The sequence below is a fragment of the Mastigoproctus giganteus genome, chromosome 6, assembly GCF_048544385.1.
Source record: "Mastigoproctus giganteus isolate SK-2022 chromosome 6, ASM4854438v1, whole genome shotgun sequence".
In the NCBI taxonomy this organism is placed as follows: domain Eukaryota; kingdom Metazoa; phylum Arthropoda; class Arachnida; order Uropygi; family Thelyphonidae; genus Mastigoproctus; species Mastigoproctus giganteus.
The window spans coordinates 165,928,530-165,949,191 of NC_143580.1; the positions used below are offsets into that span (position 1 = coordinate 165,928,530).

At 37.9% G+C, this 20,662-nt stretch overlaps 1 protein-coding gene across 3 annotated transcripts in view; it reads right to left on the reverse strand.

The window, feature by feature from the left end:
* Positions 1-20,662, reverse strand: part of LOC150084725 (protein numb-like) — a 107,495-nt gene that overhangs the window by 15,280 nt on the left and 71,553 nt on the right. For all 3 annotated transcript variants that reach the window (XM_090375465.1, XM_090375466.1, XM_090375464.1), the window contains 2 exons: positions 18,017-18,157; positions 9,295-9,481 (listed from right to left, as the gene is read on the reverse strand). In XM_090375465.1, the coding sequence (XP_090231591.1) occupies positions 9,295-9,481; positions 18,017-18,157 (328 nt within the window). The remainder of the gene's footprint in view (positions 1-9,294; positions 9,482-18,016; positions 18,158-20,662) is intronic.

A 20,662-nucleotide genomic window follows, 5' to 3' on the forward strand; every position in this document is an offset into this window, starting at 1 on the left:
ACAAGTATTTGAAACAATTTGAAGCAATATATACTATACAATAAACTATATGGTATGTTTTTACTATTTTGACAAATTCTACTATACAATACACTATATGGTATGTTTTTAAGGCACTTTAGTCTATTTTGCTTATTTTTAAGTTTAGGCAATTTGTTGTCTGGAACTTTTTTTGTCCCATTTGGGCTTAAATTTTTGAATTTGACTAGGTGTTACTGTTTAGATTTTTATGACTTCTAAATTTAATTTTGTCTAATCAAAACTAACTGCTTTTTCCTCAATAGGAAGATTTTTGCCTGCCCCCAGTTAACAAATCTAATCAATTTTACTGGAAGAGAAATTAATAATAATGCAATGGATATAGCACGAGGAGACATGACACAAATGTGCCCTTGTACAGGCTAACTGTTCTACAGCTAAACATGCATTCTGAAGAGAAAACATTACATAAAACTTTGTTTCTTCTTCGAATAAAATCTGTTTATGGTCATTTAAAATTAGTAAAAACACAACTTCTACGTTGTTTTTTGTAGAATGCTTCCAGTCAAAGCTCTCCATATGTAAATGAATAAAATAAATGGATTAAAATGATTTTAATGAATTCTTTCACTTGCTAATAATAATAGCAATAAGAGCTTAATTGATGGTACTCACCTCAATTGATCTGTTTAGTTACATGATATTGAAGTGGAAATGAAGTTTAAAATAAGTTAAAATAAATAAAGACATTTGTCTTTATTTATTTTATTATTAAGTTGATTACATAACGGTACATTAAGAAGCTCTATAAATCAGCAAAGTGAATTCTTTCAGATATGACCGATTCGACGCACAACGGAATCGAAAGCCGAGAGCCTCAATCCAACGAAAGACACCAAAACAAGGTTGGTTTGATGTGTTTCGGGGTCAGGTTTGGGGCTCTCGATTCCATGTGCATTGAACTGGTCATATCTCTATGAATGAAAGAATTCATTAAAATCATTTTATCCATTTATTTAATTTTATTTGTTTACATTTGGAGAGTATTGACTGGAAGCATTCTATACAAAAGGGGCGCCTCCGTAGCCAGGTGGGAAGGAGCAGCAGTGCGTAGCACACGCTTCTTGATTAGACCAGGGTTCGAGCCCGTCACCACCAAATACGGAGGATGCGGAAAGGTCAGGGAATGACCACCGCATATCCCGGAGCAATATGGCCTTAGTTGCTAATGCTCCTAAAAAAAACTAAATAAATCAATACAAAAGACTGAGGTAATCTCTTACTTCTTTAAATATAAAGTTCATTTGAAATGTATTCTGATGATTTTAGACTAAATTGGATGTTATGAGGAGTTATTCAGGGAGGGGAATGCCAGAGGTGTTTAAACTTGGGAAGCAAGCTAAATGATTTTGTAATAATTGAGAGCAAAGTGGAGCAGAAATTGTTGAAAATAAACATAAGAAAGGCACCCGGAGTAGATGGACCCTTAGCCATAATTATGAGAGTTTCCTTGGACTCAGGGGAGGTACCCATGGACTGGAGATGTACAAATGTGACCCCAATTCACAAACGAAGACCAAAAGGTGACACAAGTAATTACAGACCTGTTAGTTTAACTTCTGTTCTGGGGAAATTAATGGAGGCATTGGTTAAAGAAGCATTACAGGATCATCTAGACAAGACTTCAGTTATAGTTTGGACACAGCATGGGTTTGTTAAGGGGAAGTCTTGTCTGACCAATTTGATTGGGTACTATGATGTGGTCACAAAGGAACTGGAGGCAAAGAATAATTTTGATATCATATACTTGGATCTTAGGAAAGCTTTTGATACTGTTGCACATGGAAGACTGCTGCACAAATTGGAGCAGTGTGGCATTAAGGGCAAGTTGCTATGGATAAAGGGATGGTTGAGTGGAAGAAGACAGAGTGGTAATCAATGGACACTGCACTTCGTGGACTAATGTTATTACTGGAGTTCCCCAGGGTTCAGTGTTAGATCCATTGTTGTTTTCTGTATTTATTATTGATATTGATGAAGGTATATCAGGCTTAATGTCTAAGTTTGCAGATGATACGAACAGGCAGGGTTGTTAATGACACTACGCTATTGCAACAGGATCTAAAAAAGTTGAGCAGATGGGCTGAGAGATGGCAACTGAAGTTGAACATTGACAAATGTAAAGTACTGCATATGAGTAGAAGTAACCCCAGAGTAACGTATCAACTGTGTGGTACTACACCTCAGGGTAGTAGAGAATGAAAAGGACCTTGAGGTAATTGTGCAGTACAGAGAAGGGCAACAAGATTAGTAAATGGAACAAAGGGTTACTCTTACAAATAAAGAGTAACCCTTTGTTCTTCAAATTAGTGTGTGGAGACTAGGCACCTGCAAGGTGCTCTGATGGAGGTGTATAAGGCCTTGAATGGTTTGAGCAACCTCAATGCTGATAGGATTCTTCCTCTTGCCCAGATTAATTGCCTGACGGGACATAAATTCAAATTGATGAGAGACAGTTGTAAAATAGATATGCAGAAATTTGCCATTAGCCAGCGAGTGGTTGATTGTTGGAACAAACTTCCATCTTTCATTGTAGAAGTTGACATCTTAAATTCAAGCAGTACTAGACAAACATTTGGAGTGAATGGATGGGTGAAATAGGAAGTTTTTTTTTTTTTTTTTGGCTGATTCTATATAAGCTTGCTTTCTTGCATCATGTGCCTCTAACGAAGCGTGTCCGCTCATTTGAGGTGAGCAGACACGCCTCGTCAGGGCTCTTCAGTTAAGTGGATTGGATTACTGTTGATTATTGCTTTTAAATTTGATTTATTTAGTATATTGTTGGATTATTTTGTTATAGGTTTTCCTGTAACAGTTTGATTTTTATAATATTATAGATATCATTTTTTAAAGTTAACTTTTATTGATATTTAGCTAATTTTATAATGGTAATTATGAGATCTGCCTTAAACACATCACAGGGTATTGTGACTCACACGGAAATAGCCGATGGCGATTTACGTGTGAGTCATAATTTAATCCGTTGCGGAACCTGTGGAATGTTTTCCAAGGTCGACCTGGTGACTAATCACAGCTCACCTGGGGATTCTTTTCTTTGTGATCGATGTAAGGAGTGCACCGATCTTAAATTACAATTTTATGCACTGATGGAACTATTTGAGTCACTGAAAAAAACGGGTGCTTGCCGTCAAGAATAATGCATCTGGGAGCTCGTCAGGGACTCAAGATTCCAGCAATCTACCAAGTGATGCACTCCCAATTCGGGCCTCAAAACAGAAAAACCAAGTGCAAACTACTCTGGTTCAAAAGGACTTTGTTTTATTAGGAGACTATTGTCAGGGAAATGAGGAATATTTTTTGTAATAAATACAGATGGAGTAGAAACAGGGTATGTCTGCAGGGAGCAACTATTAATGATGTCACCAACAGATTGTCAGATTTTAAGGGGGGGGTAAAGAGAATATTATTATTCATATGGGGACTAATGTCATTAAACGTACATGATCTGATGATTTGTTGGAAAAATACAGGACCATGCTGAGGAAATGCTGCGAGCTAGGCCACAATGTCTATGTGTCTGCAATTCTGCCCAGACATGATAGGAGGGATTATATGTTAAAAGCCTTTTGGATTAACTCAAGACTTGAAGGACTCTGCAAGGCTTTTGGGGGGAAATTTCTATCAGCTTGGCCCACATGTGTAGGTAGAAGGAATTTCTTTTGTAGAGACGAGATACACTTAAACAAAGGTGGTGCAAAAGTTTTTGCGAGTATTATTGAGGATACCTTAAAGGTTCAGGGAAACTGCTAGTTAGGGGGTGGGGATGTGGGTAATACTGACACGTTTATCTGATAATATTAGTCAAAGTAACTCTTGCACATACCTCAAGAGTTCTTATCTGTTTCCCCCAACTGGACATATTATCTAGATGTTCTGGGGGCAGAAACGTTTCAAGTGAGAGGGTTGTTAAATACAAGAACAGCAAGTCTTAATTGTTTATATAGGTTTATATAGTAATGTTAGAAGTGTGGTCAATAAAATGAGTGAATTCGAACTGCTGGTTAAAACAAGTAACGCGGACATAATAGGGCTTATAGAAACGTGGTGCCACCCAGAAATAGGGGATAATGAGTTTCAGTACGGCTTGTATAATGTATTCAGGAAGGGTAGGGTAGATAGAAGGGGTGGTGGGGTAATGTTTCTTATCAGAAGCAGCCTGTGTGCGACGATAGCTTTCCCGGATTCAGATATTTCACATGCTAGTATAGAGTCTGTATGGTGTGAGATAGTTGGAAACAAAGGTATAATGCAAGTAGGAGTAACCTACAGACCAGGTGATTGTGAAGATTTTGACGAAAGCCTGCAAATGGAAATGGGCAAGTAAGTGTCAATGTCTTATTATGGGCGATTTCAATTTGCCTCTAATTGATTGGAGAAAATGGGAAGGCAACTCGACATGGGGAACAAAATTTTTAAATCAACTAGATGACTTATTTGTATCAACATGTCAGGGAAAGTACTAGAGAAAAGAATTATGAATCAACTATAAATAAATTATACGCCATAATTTCAGACACAACGACATACGAAGAAGTAGCACCATCAGAGTTCAACAGCTTAGTTAACAAATATAACAAATTGCTCACCACCTATAGGAAAGATGACCACATCACTATGGCCCAGCTCAAACAAATTAAAGCCCGCACATACAATATCCCAACCTTATTCGGCCAAGTAAAATTGCACAAAACAGGATACCCAATACGACCCATAGTGTCATATAAGAATTCAGCTTTTGCCTCCCTAGCCACGTTCATCTACCCTATTCTAAAACCACTCCGAGAACTCCTAACATATAATATAAAAAACTACGATGCTTTATTCATGAACCTCAAAGACCTCCATATCAAGGAGGATATGAAGTTATATTCACTCGATGTGACTTCACTATACACCAACGTAAATGTACCCTACGCATTGGACATAGTCTGGGCCTACTTAAACGATGATAAAACAAAAATTAATAACACCAGACTCCCCAAAGACAGAATATTCGAACTAACAAAACTATTAGTAAATGCAAATTACATTCTATTCCAAGAAAAAATATACAGACAGATTTTTGGCCTCCCAATGGGCTTAAACATTAGCGGACTCATTGCCGAACTATACTTAGACAAATTAGAAAAGATCCATCTTGATCCATTTATACCACAGATTACATATTACGGAAGATATCTGGACGACATCCTAATCATCACAGACCATTCGACCATAAACAATATTCTACAGGTTTTTAATAACATCCATCAGAGACTAAAATTTGAATTAGAAACTGAAGCAGAATCCCACTCCATAAATTTCCTTAATTTTACCATACACAGATTAGACCAAAAACTAAATTTCAGCATATACAGAAAACCCACTAATAAAGGGATGCTTCTACATTTCCACAGTTACCACCCCCAACCATACAAAAAATCGGTCATGCTGAACCAATTTCAAAATGCCTATAAATATTCTTCCACCCAGATTTCTCTAACCACTGAAATAAATGAACTAACAAGAAGATTCTCAAATAGGGGTTACCCTCTAACCTATATAAACAAAGTCAAAAAAATAGCCCGTGATAAAATAAATAACAACAACCTCGCAACAAACATAGCAAAAAAATCCGACAAGACCAAAAAAATATATTTCATCACCATCCCATATATCGAGCACTGGTACAATAAACTTAACCAAATATGCAAGGGAACCGACATGAAAATCATAGCAAAACCCATGAACAAACTATACACATTCTTCAGAAATCGGCCTTCAAACACCACATTCCAATCACAGCATGACCTCGTATACAGTATACCATGCAAAAATTGTGACGCTGTCTACGTAGGATCCACCATGGGAGTGGCACAGCTTCGAGCAAAACAACACGAAGCTTCGGTGCGGGCGGGTCGTTCAAATGCATCGGAACTTTCGTTCCACGCAATAAATGAAAGACATACTTTCGGCTTTACGGAAACAAAAATTATAAATATTCAACACAACTACTACAAACTACTCATTGCAGAAACCTTAGAGATGAAACTACATGAAACTTCAATCAATATCCGTAGGCCATTCCTATTGTCCGACGATTGGTCACTTATACGCATGCGTGAAGAACAAATACTACAACATAAGGAAAGAAAAAGGAAAGAAAAAGTTTCGGATTAATTGTGAGTAACTCTCTTCCTGTGAACATGATGCCCCGAAAAGTTCTAGTCCAACTTAAGGAATGTAGAGAATAACCCCAACCCTACCCCCACCCCCGCCCCTTACCCAATTATTAGACCCCTAAATTTAACTCAAAATTCCAGCCACAGGACCAAAATGTAAAATCGATCCTTAATTATTAGCCCGTTTAGACCTCCAAAATCTAACTTTATGACAATGTTTTGCAAAATTGACATCGCCTTCCCCATGAAGTATTAGCGAGTTGGACAAGGAGAGTTGGAAAAGAAGCTTCCTATATCAAAAAATAAAGGTAAGCCCTGTTGATTCATAATATAATAGAATATAGGAATTATCGAGCACGTAATAGCTCTCTAGTATCAAATCTAGAGAAAAGAATATCCAAGACCTCATCATCACCCATGAATCAGATGACATAACAGGGCTGACAGTAGAGGAACCAGTAGCAGGAGGTGATTACTGAGTTCTACGGTGGATGATGAAGAGAGAGGTAGCAGTAGTAAAAGGCAAAGGAATGGGTTATAATTTCAGAAAAGGAAATTACGGTGCCTTAAGGTACTACATGGCCTCTATTAACTGGGTAGATATCGCACAGAGAACGAATACAATTGAACTGTGGTATGCTTTTAAAACATTAATCACAGATGCCTTGAATGCATATTTACCATTAAAAAAAATACTCCACGAGGAGGGCTCCAAGTTGGATGAAGAGTGAAGTTGCCACATTACTTCAGCAGAAAAAGGTTGCATGGAAAAGTTACAGAGCAATAAAAAGTACTGAAGCTTATAACAGCTACAAGATGATCTGTAATAGAGCCACAGAAAAGGTTTGACGGGCAAAGGCAGTTTATGAGAAATCGCTAGTAAACAGAGCAAAGGGGGGGGATAAGGAATTCTTCACATATATAAATGCTAAGAAGAGCAGGACAAACCAGATCGGACCTTTACGTAAGGGAAAGGGGATAGTATTAAATACACCAGCTGCTGTTGCAGATGAACTCAACAGTTATTTTGCATCGATATTTACAGAAGAAAAACCTTTCGTGGCAATGGGAAATTGTGGGAGCGAAGTTGAAAAATATGTAATCAATGATACTGAAATTTCGCAAGATTATTTAATGAAAAAACTTTCGAGCCTACAGGCCAGTAAGGCTCCTGGAGTTGATGGAATATACCCTATAATCTTAAGGGAGGCGGCAAATGAGTGCATTGAACCATTGAGGCTAATTATGCGAGCATCACTAGACTCTGGGGAGATTCTGTTGGATTGGAAAAGTGCCAATGTTATCTCCCATACACAAGGGTGGAATTCAGGATCATTTGGATAGAACTGAAACTCTCAAGGATACTCAGCATGGTATTATAAAGGGAAAATTATGTTTAACAAATCTGGTTCGCTATTTTGAAAGGGTCACTCATGAGCTGGATTTAGGGAATAATTTCGACATTGTTTATTTAGATTTCAGCAAAGCTTTTGACTCAGTCGCACATGAGCGATTGCTTTATAAGTTGGAACAGGTTGGAATCACTGGGAAAATCCTTAGATGGATATCAGGATGGCTTCGGGGAAGGAGGCAGAGGGTTGTGATAAATGGCTATTCCTCAGATTGGGTTGATGTAAGAAGTGGGGTTCCCCAAGGATCAGTATTAGGACCACTGTTGTTTTTAATTTTCATTAACGACATTGATGAAGGGATAGAGGGCGTGATGTCTAAATTTGCAGATGATGTTAAAATTGGTAGAGTAGTTAATGATGATCACTGTCAAGCTGAGCTTCTTCAGAGAAACCTAGATAGATTTCAGGAATGGTCAGAGAAATGGCAGCTATGCTTTAATCCAAAAAGTATAAGGTATTACCTTACACTTTTTGGATTAACTTACACATGGGAAACAGTAATCCCAAAATGGCAGCTATGCTTTAATCCAACAAAGTGTAAGGTAATACACCTGGGAAACAGTAATCCCAAAATAACTTATTCACTTGGAGTTCAACTAAACGCAGTACTGGAGGAAAGGGACTTGAGTGTTACGATACAGTCAGACATGAAATTCTCTGAGCGTTGTGAACAGGTTGCAAGGAAGGCACATGGTGTCCTATCGATGATCTATCGAACTTTTGCAAGTAGAGATAGGGATGTGATAATCCCATTATATAAGGCTTTTGTTAGACCACATTTGGAATACTGTGTTCAAGTATGGAGACCGCACCTAAAGAAAGACATCGAGCTTCTTGAAAGGGTGCAAAGACGGGTAACTCGCCTGGTGAGATCGGCAAAAGGGTGCCCTTATGAAGAAAGATTCGAATATGTGGGTTGCAGAGTTTGGAAACTAGACAGCTTAGAGGATATTTGATTGAGGTGTTTAAGGCTCTGAGAGGCATCAGTAAAATGAATGAGGAAGAAATTTTCAAGATTATAAATGATGCTAGAACTAGGGGACGTAAATTCAAGTTACGGGGGGGGGGAGATGTTTAGTAATTTATTTTAGCCAGCGAGTTATAAATTACTGGAATAAGTTGCCTACATGGGTGGTAGAGGCTGACAGTTTGGGAAAATTCAAAGGTCATCTGGATAGTACCTTTGGGTGAGGGAAATGCATAGGATTGATAGGTTTAATTTCCTTTTCTTTTATTTATTTATATATTTTTTTTGGCTGGTGCAGCATAAGCCATAGGCTTTCTTGCACCATGCAGCCATTACTAATACTAATACAGCCATTACTGATACTAATTCCACTGAGAAAAAAGCAGTTTATTAGGCAACATTTTAATTCAGAAATCATAAATTTTAATTGGTAATACAAGTTAAAATTTTAAATGCAAAAATTTTAGATTAAATATCACAAAAAATGTCACCTAAAAATAAGAGGCAGGACCCCAGTACCTTTTTAATTGAAATACCCAGTATATTTGTTCAGTGGGGGTAAAGTGTTTGTTTCTTACCTTATAATAATCTCTTGTGCTGTAATTCATCCAACATATTAAAGAAAAGCTGAAAATATGAAATAAAATTTTCACATTTAAATATATAAACAAATAATTATATAATAATTTTTTACCTGACAATTTACATTCTTGAGGATCCTGCATTCTTTCCGTAAGGGAAGCTTGTCGAAAACATCCTGTATGAGTGAAACTTGAAGTACTTGGATCAAATGTCATTACAACTGTTTCTTTATCTCTTTTCTGTTTTCTTTCCAAACACGCAGCAAAAGCACAACCCACAGCATGACTAAGGCGTTCTCCCTAATTGAAAATAGAATGGAAGGTTAGGGGAGTCTATTCATTTAAATAACTGTTTAATACAAGTAATAATGCTAACATCAAAGTAGATTGAAACTTTTTATCTTACTGCCAGGAAATTTATATTTTGTATCAGAGTAATGCCTATCTTTCATATAGAAATAATCTTTAAATATTTCTTTTTTGGGAAAATATAACAAAAGAACTATTTAAAAATTAAAGAAATTTAAGTGATAGGTACAAAATACACAGTAAATTACAAATTTACTTTACATTGAACTTTAAATTTTTTAAAGTTATTTGCAGTCATGAGGTGTTTCCAAAATTATTTTTTTCAATCTCTCAATGCAGTGCAGTATAAAGTGAGTAGATAACAAAACCAGTCTTGAACAATCTCGGCACCAGGGGTTTCCCCCATCTCCACGTTGCTTTCATTGTAGGTGAACCAGTTCACTGGGAAGGACAGAGATTTAAAAGTGTGTGGATTTTGTATATGTGCAGTGTTGTGTATCGTTCATCTGGCCGTTTAGCCACTGAACCCCCCTACTGAGGCCCACACTTGGCCTCGTGGAGGCAGACCAGGTACACAGAATGAAATTTTACTCTGTTACGCCCTGCCACCTAATTTCATGAGATTTCAGTGACTAGGGGAAAAAAAAACCACCTCTAAGGTTGAGCGCTGGAATTAGAAAAACCAACTGAGGTTTATGCGGTTTAATTTGGACAAAGTTAAGTTTTTGTGGGGTTATACACTGACATATTAGGCAGAGTAGGGGGAGAGACTGAAGGCTGGGGGAAAAGACAGAACTATGGGGACGATAGAGAAGGCGACCCCAGGATGTTCAGTGAGGCAGGTCGGTGCCCCACCAGGAGAAGAATAAGGGTTGGTAGGGGAGGAGAGGAGACAAGACTGTCTCCTCCTCCCCGCCAGGGGAAAGGGAGTAAAGGTACCAGGCAAGGGAGCCCGGTACAGATCGCCATCAGGCATTGGCAATAGAGAGCAGAGAGCACGTGAAGAGTCCAAGCGATCTGAACCGGATCTTCATTGGTGATCATTTTCAATGTAAGAGTCAAATTCAGTTGTAAGATCATACACGAGACAGTCTTGTCCTATGGTTGGTCGTGTAACCTGTTCAGGTCGCCCAGTTTGCATGTTATGAGGATGCTGCCTTGGGTCCTGGTGATATCATTTTCTTAGTTCGTGCGTTGGTCATTTTGTTTAGTCATCCAGCTAGTGGTCCAGTGCGAATAATTTGTATCCAGTTCATGTCAAGTCCTGTGTTAGTTTGTCTGGTTCAGACGTAGGTCTTCCTAGTTGTCAGTTCCCTCGTGAACAAGGCTAAATGATGGTCATGTTCGTAGTTGGAGGTTATTTTGATACAGTTTTCTTGGGTATTCCAGTTTTCTTCAGTCCTAGTTTCGTGATTCATCATCAGCTTCTGGGTGCTGTGCATGGTGGTTTGCTAAAGTGCTCACCTTCTAGCAAAGAGTTTCGGTGCAAAGATGGTAAGGGCTTTGTATTCATGTTCCGAGTCGAGAAGATGCTGTTCCATGTTCTGCGGAAAGTAGGTGATAGCAGTGGTGAGCATGCATCGCAGGTCCTCATAGTGGTCACAGTCATACATGAGATGTTGCCATGTCTCCTCGCAGCCACAGAGGCAACGGGGATCTGCAGTGATTCAGAAGCTAGACGGTTTTGTATTAAATGGCCCGCCCGGTGAGCAGAAAGGTGACGTGGAGCCCCGGTTGGAACCACTCGGGGGTTTTGGAAAGATGTTTACACTCGGGAGGAACTTCTTGGTGATTTCCCCTTTAGCAGACTCTTTCCACTGATCCTGCCATTCCTGTTGGAGGTGGTCGAGCAGTCTGGTTTTGTCAAGCTTCCTGTAGTTCAGGATAGTACACGGTATTTCTTTTGCCATATTATATATCAGGGTGCATCTAATGATTTCCAAGTCCAGTGGGAGGACTCCCGCCAGAACCTGGAGTGCATGCGTGCTGACTGTCAAGACAGCTCGTGTGATTGTCAGAATTATTGACCACTGGATACTGTCCAAAGTTCTATTTACCACTGTGGTTACTTTTTTGTAACAAACTGGTGAAGCATATGTGATGACAGGGATGAAGGTAGATTTGTAGTAGAGGTACAGGGTCCACTTGTTTAGCCCCCAGTCCCTCCTGATCACTCTTGTGACCAGTGCAGAATATTTCCGTATCTTTTGTTTAATATACTTTAGATGAGGCTGGAAAGAAAGATTTTTGTCAATGATGATTCCGAGATATTTGATTTCTGTAGCAAGTTTTATTGTGGTGCCATGGATTTTCACTTGCGGTGGTCTGGCAAGGTCGAGTACTGCCCTTCAGGAGTACCAAGCAGGTCTTACTTGGCAATGATTCCAGTTTTGCAAAATTCCTATCGCGTGGTTGGCTTTTTCTTCGATCTGCACTCACGAGTCAGCAGCAACAGTTAGTATTAAATCATCGGCAAAGGCCTGTGCGCTGACTTCGCCAATATCAAGGGCCAGGAATTCATCTGAAATCATATTCCATAACAGGGATCCTAGGACAGAGCCCTGTGGGCACCCCCTGTGGTTTATCTGGTTAGCATCCTATACAGTGCATGTACATCAATCGTTCTCTGTTTTAAGTAACTCCTGATTGTGTTATACAGGTTTAGAGGCACTCCAGCTCGCCTAAGTCTCGCGAGGATGCTTGGCCACCAGATGGCATCAAACGCCCATGCAAAGTCGATACTGACAACAAGAAAATATTTGGTAGTACAGGCTTCTACTTTATCCAGCAGTGTCTTAAGAGCTTTGATCGTGGATAGTGGTTTGAATCCAAATTGCATTGTGCTTGTTTGGTTTGTAGTGGAGAAGCCTCTTGTGCAGCATTCTCTCAAATAGTTTGCATACAACTGGGAGTAAGGCGATTGGACGGTAAGACTCTGGTTTTTCTAGCTGCTGTGATGGATTTTTCAATTTAAGTTTGATGTTGGCAATTTTCCAGTCATCAAGAAAGGTTCCTTCTTGGACACAGGTATTATGTAATGCAAGTAACAGATCTGGGGTGTATTCCACCATTTTCTTCACAATTTCCGGTTCAATTAGGTCTGAGCCAGGGCATTTTTTGCTTCTGATTTGCATGGCAGCCGCATGGAGCTCATCCACAGTGAAGGGTGTTTCTTGTTGGTCAGTGAAGTAAGAGTCATTTCCTCGACAGATCCACAGTTTTCCGGGAGGGTAGGAGTTACCTGTTCCAGGAAGATGGTGTTTAGGATATTAGTCACCAAGTCATCCCACATTGTGGTCAGGGAACCCAGCAGGGTCATTGTTGCTTCTGCAACTTCTCCTCTGGGGTGTCTGTTAGTGGCTACTTTATAAACCATTCCCCAAGGGTCAGCATTCCCTGCTGTGGAAACAAGATTTTCCCAAGTTTTGTGCTTGGTGTCCTTTATTAATTTGGTGTATTGATTCCTTGCGTCTTTATACGTGTCCCTCATGGCCGCGACCTCAGCAGCCGGCCAAAACCACCGGTCTCGTTGGAAGTCCTTTCATCGTCTCATTACTGCTCTTCTGAGGTTTTCAATGTCGGGTATCCACCAGGGCATGGCAGCTAGCTTTGGGGTTTGCCTTTTCATTGCCTGTTCGCTAGCTAGTACGCCGGACCGAACCTATTGGTAACTCTCTAGGAGGCTTCTGGATCAGCTAGTGTATAATCTTGCTACCTCTACTCTGCCAGATAGTGACTGGAGGGAGTCCGAGTAGTGTGTATGTGTGGAGCATTGTCGAGGCCATGTTATGTCAAGGATCTGGGTATATTCTTACCATGTGTATGCCATATCCAAAAATTTCATTACTTCATACAGCATGTCCCACCCACTTTTTCTTACTATTGAATACACCATGAATTGTCAAACTAATAGAGCAAGCTAATCTGCAAAAAGATCTAAACCTCCCAAGCACTTCCTAATTCATTTCACAAATATATGTGGTCTTAATTCGAATCTTAGTGATGTCCATTTCCACTTGCAGTCTGCCAAACCCCATGTACTTCTGATAGAATCTCAGTTATCGGTTGATTCAACTACTGCTCGTCTCAGATGCCCAAATTATTCGTTATATGATTCCTTTTGCCTCAAAGGTGGTACTTGTGCATATGTCCATTCTGACATTCCTTGTCAGAGACTTGGCAATTTGGAATCTCCTCTCTTCGATCTTCTCTGGCTTAAAATCTCTCTACCTCATTGTGTCAAATTCATCTGTTGTCTCTACTGTTCTCCCAACTCCACTAATCACTTGGAGCTCTTTGACTTCCTCTCTTTGCAACTTGACTTTCTCCAGTCCAACTTTCCTAACAGTGAGGTAATTTTCCTTGGTGATTTTAATGTTCACAACTCCAGCTGGCTTCTGTTTTCTAGTCACACTGACCCAGCTGGTCAAGATGCTGAGGCTTTTGCAATTACTAATGACCTTGCACAGATTGTTCATTTACCTAAGAATACCGGACAATCCTAACCATACAGCCAATACGCTTGATCTTTTTCTCACAAACAACAATTCTAAGTACACGGTCAAAGTGAGAGGTCCTTTAGGCACTTCAGATCACAACTTGGTGATTGTCTCTTCTCCAATGGAACCTTTATCTCATGGCTATTCTCAACCTCGTGTTGTTTGGCATTACAAGAATGCAAAATGGGATGACCTGCGAGACTTCTTTCTTCTTTTCCTTGGTTGGATTACTGTTTCAAAACTTCTGATGTCAACGTTTGCTCAGATCGTGTCAGTAAAATTATTTTTGCAGGAATGGAATCCATTATCCCACACACCACTTTAAAATCTCGTCCTTTATCTAAACCTCGGTTTTCCAATAAATATGCTAAGGCTGTTCAACAGAAGAATGTTGCATATCATAATTGGCTTGTTTCTAATTTTTCAGTTTCATTTTTTGCCTACACCAAAGCTCACAACAATTGTAAAGTTATTAATCAGTCCAAACTAGAGTTTGAACAGGCTAAGAGTAGAAAACTTGCTTCTTGCCCTAATGGTAGCCAAGCATTCTGGTCTCTTGCCAAAGCTATTGGCTGCAACTTTTTCCCATCTCTGCTCCCACCTCTCTCCAAACCAGATGGTTCTGTTGTCAGTTCAGCCAAGGATAAAGCTGACCCGTTGCATCCCATTTTTCTTCCAACTCATGTATTAATGATCTTGGTAAAACACCTCCCACCATTCCCAACATGCTCCATTCAATGCCTCCTGTGGTCTTCCGTCAAAAGGATGTCAGAAGGATTTTGATGAATCTTGATACTAAGAAAGCTCCAGCTCCCGATGGTATTTCTCCACTTGTTCTCAAAATCTGTGCTGCTGAACTTACTCCTATTATTTGCTGCCTTTTTTTCACTTTCTTATTCCAAAGGTGTTTTTCCTTCTGCTTGGAAATTTGCTCATATCCAGCCAGTTACTAAAAAGGGTGACAAATCCCTCCTATCCAATTATCTTCCCATTGCAATTACTTCTACTCTTTCTAAAGTAATGGAGAAATCAATTAACCGCCAACTCTTAAACTACCTAGAAACCTTCCATCTGATCAACGATCGCCAGTATGGATTCTGTCTGTGTCGATCCACTGGTGATATTCTGGCTTATGTTACCCATTTATGGACTAATTCAATGGAAAGGTTCGGTGAAACACAAGTAATTGCTCTTGACATCTCAAAGGTTTTCAATCGTGTTTGGCATAAAGGTCTTCTAAACAAGCTTCCATCTTCTGGTTTGCCAACTGTTTTTAGTAATCGGTTATCCTGTTTTCTCTCTGATTGCTCACTGAGGGTGATGGTAGATGGCTTTCTGTCGTCTAACTTCTCCACTAATGCTGGTGTCCCCCAAGGTTCAGTTCTTTCCCCCACTCTTTTCCTCTTGTATATTAATGACCTTCTTCCATAGTTTTGCCGATGATAGTACATTGCATTCCACTTTCCATTTTGAGAAACCTTGTCCAGCTCAATCAGCTTCAACTTCTCGAAAATCTGCTACCAATTCCTTAAATGCCGATCTTCAGGTAATTCTCCAGTGGGGCAAAGAAAACTTAGTTGATTTCAACCCTTCTAAAACTCAGTCTTGTCTTATATCTCGCAAAAAGGATTCTTCTGCTCCTATGCTTATCTTTAGTGACACTCCGATTTCTAGGCAAAATGATATATCTCTTTTGCGGATTACTTCTAATTTTGACTTTAATCTCTCCTGGCACAAGCACATTACAAATATTGCTTCTTCTGCATCTAAAAAACTTGATTTTCTCTTTCACTCTCGGCGTTACTTTTCTTCCATAGAGCTGCTCACTCTGTATAAATCAGAAATCCACCCTGCCATGGAATATTGTTCCCACATCTTGGGTAGTGCCCCCAAAACCTCTGTCAGGCTTCTTGATTCCATTCAGAAAAGGGCAGTTAGGTTAATTAATGACTGATCTCTAACAGAGTCTCTCCACTCTCTGTCTCATAGACTTACTGTTTCTGCTGCATGCCTCTTCTACAGATACTTCCATGGCCACTGTTCTTCTGAATTGGCTTCTACAATTCCCGCTCTCTCTTTCAAAACAGTCCAAACACGTGCCGCCACCAGCCAACATCCATTTACTGTCCAACTTCAAATCTTTCTCATTTATTCATTCAACTGCTGTTTTCTGGAACAACCTTCCATCATACGTATTTCCTGAAAATTACAGTCTACAGAAGTTCAAGTCCAATGTCAACAAATATCTTCTTTCATCTTCTCAACCTCCAACCCAAGCACGGTACTAAGTACTATAGGTTTTAACACCTCTCGTGTTTGGGGTTTACATAAAAAAAAAAAAAAAAAATCATAAGCATCTTCAGAAAACCAGAGTTGTTGAGAGAGGAGCCCACAGGGTGGTGTCCTCTCAGGTCTTCTTTTTGCAGATGCTCTGTAGTCATTTCTGGCAATACACAATAATTTTGCTTACTATTCGGATGACCTTATGATGTATGATAATGCCAATGATACTGGAGAGATCTAGACAATAAAGAGTTGTAAATAAGACCATTAGGAATCTTGAGAAATACCTTCAGTAGGTCTTGAACTCCATCAGAAGAAAGCCATGTGGTATTCATAAAAAGAATAATAAGGTTGTACACTGAAGCTTATGTCAACAGGAATTCAGAAGTTGCGATCTCATAGGGACCTGGGGCTTAGCTGGGATACGAAGCTCAATTGCAAAGAAGGAAAAACTTTTGCATCCATGTGGTTGATCTGGCAGGAACTAGTGGGTATTTGTAAAAAAGATTATCACTGAATATATCCACCTTTGTCGTTTATTGATTCTCATGTATACTCCAGTGAGACAGTCCCCAGGTGTACATCAACAGGTTCCTCTCAATAGGATACTAATACTGGAATCTAGATACTGATATTAATGAATGGAGTTTCTGGATCCATTCACAATCTCCAGACAAATCCTTTATACCAACCTGGATGTGAAACCTTAGTGAATCAGAATAATACATAACAACATACTTAAACTGACAAAACTGATTTTGAAACAAAATTGCCTCATTTAACTGGACTTATAGCTACTCCAAGAACAGGTAAGAACTAAAACAACCTTACCTCTGTATCTCAAGCTATGTAACCAACTCTTAACAAGTTTCATAATAATATCATTAATTTATTTAATTCCTCCGCATCCATCAAACTAAATTCATCAACAGTAAGGCATACAAAGTGGAATGTAAGGCAAGACTATTCGCTGTGCTTCTCCTATAGATACAAGTGGTCCTTTACTCCTCTCAGCAATGAGGGTCATGCCTATTCTTCTCCACCTCTCAAAATTGTATCCTGGACCATTACTTAACTAAACTGATGCTCAAAGTGTAATAAATGATAATTCTTGATGCCAAATAGTGAATTTTTATTGTTATTAGCATTGGTAGAGGCATATGATGCAAGAAAGCAAGCTTATACAGCATCAGCCAAAAAAAAAAAAAAAAAACCCAAAACACACTCCCGTTTCACCCATCTATTTGCTCTTGGTGCATTATGACCACCAACATAGTCCATGCACCATTAAACCCTAACACAACCAACCAACCATTTGTTCCAAAAGTTTGTCCAGTATTAATTATATATTGTATTAATACCATAATGTGTTAGGTGCATTAATTAATAATAGTCTTTGTGATTATATCGTAAATTTGTAAAGCCCTCCTAGACAGATGACTGTTCTAGGGGCATATCTTGCAGTTAATAAACTCATTCAATAATAATAACTATGTATATTTAAGATAAGATGATATTTCAGTTTCTGATAACAACACCAAGCACATCAATACAAATACAATTTTTTTAAAGTGAATGGGAAAGAAAACACCTGAAAGTATCTGTAAAATTGTATATTTTCCAATAAAAAAAAAAGAAGATCACTTAGATAAATTTAAAAGGGGAAAATTCAGGAACTTAATACACTTACTTAAAAGTTTCTCAGTATTTAAAAACACACTTTATGCAATTAAAAGTGGCTTACAGAATCCTTTATGGCTACAAATCCATGACACATCCACCGCCTTGTAGTTCCATCACGACATATATATGAAAATCCTTTATCGTAATTTCTACATGGTGCACAAAATGATACTTTTTCAATTGTTTGATCCAATAAGAGGCCCTAATAGGAATGAAAAAATTTTATGAAATATAGAAATAATGATATAAAGGCCATGATAAAATATATAACCTAGCTTTATAAATATAAAGAGGAAAGGTTAATGAGACCCACCTTCCAAAGGAAGGGTGGAACTGAACCTTTAGCAACACAAACTGTCTCATAATAAAAACATAATAAAAGAAAATCTGAAGAGAAGAGTAAATGTAGTAGTAATGGTAAAATGCTACTAAAATTTTGTGAGTCATGCACTCTTAATTATAAATATGGTATTTCAACATAAAGATAGCCAAAAGTTATAGAGTGTAAGTATAACAAAACAAAAAAGAATAAGCGACTTATCATTATACAGTATAAGAGTATTCAGAAGATTTTAAATTGGAATCAACATCATCCTTTATTGAGAAAATTAAAAATGATAATTAGTGGCAAAAATAAGAGATATAAAAAAGTGTTAAAAGTAGACAAAAATCAAAAATATCTGATTTGCCAAAAACCATGAAAGTTGGGTGATGAAATAAATCTCTTGCCCAAAAGAGCATCACTAAATAATTAGCCTTGAATTTAAATTTGTAACTTATATTGCATCAGTCATAACTGCTCAAATGAGATAAACCCTATATTTGCACTACCATAGGAGAGTGCAAGATGAAACAATCTAATTTATTTACTACCAGATATTTTTTAACTTTCAACTGAAGATTGTTTTACTTAAAAAAGCACAATGCTAATCCAGTTCTTTTATGCTCCACAATGCTTTCATTCTTTAGTTCAGAAATGTCTGGTCTGCAGCCTATTCCTTCACATTGTGCAGCCATGTAGGCAGCCTTAAGTGTTTTGTCCCCGAAGCTTGAACTAACTTTCAAAACTCTCACTGACTTTTGAAAATATCCATTTCTGGTAATATTTGGCTTTTCTATATTGTTTTATACTTAAATAAAATATAAATGCTCAAGGCATAATGAGTTTAAAATACACTATAAAATATTGGTGTAAATACATCATAGTAAACTCATAATGAAAAATTACATAAGTAGTGTAAAGGCATCGATTTGATTGTATCTCATATTGTGACTACCTCAAATAAGTAACTCTTCACTAATAGAGAAAACTATTGCTACTTATTCTCAATGAGCACCACCACGACGGCACCATTTCAAGGTTTGTTGGCCTATTGTTGGTGGGCAGGTACTGCACTCATGCCAACCCAGTTATGAAGTTATTTCCACAATATGAGAGATGCCAAAAGGTATGCACAGTTCACTATGATGTATTTACACTGCTATTTTATAGTGTATTTTAAATTCATAATATATTATGCCTTGGGCATTTATATTTCATTTAAGTATTATCTTGCACACCATTTGGCATCTCTCATATTGTGGAAATAGCTTCACAGCTGGGTTGGCATGAGTGCAACACCAGGGTACCTACCCACCCACTGACGATAGGCCAACAAGCCTTGAAACGATGCCATCTGGGTCGTGGTGCTCACTGAGAATAAGTAACAATAGTCTTCTCTATTAGTGAAGAATTACTTATTTGAGGTAGTACAATACATACTAACTCGTTGTGAAGGTAGTCACAATGAGATACAATCAAATCAATGCCTTTACACTACGCTTTATATAAGTTTTATGTTTTCATCAGTATTAAATGTAAAATATTAAACTAACTATAACAGTTGATAATAAAAATTAAATTATTTTGAAAAATGTGTAATTAATGATTACGGACTGTTCTTCCAACCTTTGACCGTCAACCATTGTTTTTGTTTTGGCCCACAGATTGGACAAGATTAACCATCCTTGTTCTAGTTGGAGAAGCTTTTACTCATCCATCAATTGAACTTCAATACTCATTGGTAAAGAAGCAACCGCTAATTTTGAGATATCTCAAACAAAAACATTTTAGCAAATTATCACATCTGAACTCAATTATTTCCTTTAATTTTGCAGTGTAATGCCTTTGGGCACCAAAACAGAAGCTAAATATTTTTCTTATTAGGTAATGACAATTTCAACTTGCATTTACGTTGTGCCCTTAAAAAAAAATTAAATATATAAGTTTAATATATTTTTTATTTATAAATCATTTACAGATAGGCATTATATCTAAAATCACTATCTAAGCCAGTGATCTCCAAAGTGGGGTGCATGAGATAATCCTCAATAAAATCGTGATGGCTGTTTTCCACACTGATATATAATCTAGATATAATACATTATATCTAGATATAATGCATAACACGTAAATTATTTATAAATAAAACAAATAGTATTGCATTACATTTACTACATTAATGATTTCTTATCATTTTGTTCTTGAACTTCAATTTAATCTTGTTTTGTATTTTTTTATTTGTGATCTTTTAAAAATGATATGTGATTTTAGATATAATGCCTATCTGTAAATGATTTATAAATAAAAAATATATTAAACTTATATATTTAATTTTTTTTTTAAGGGTGTAACGCTAGTCCTTTTAAGTAAAATAAGGGTACGTGA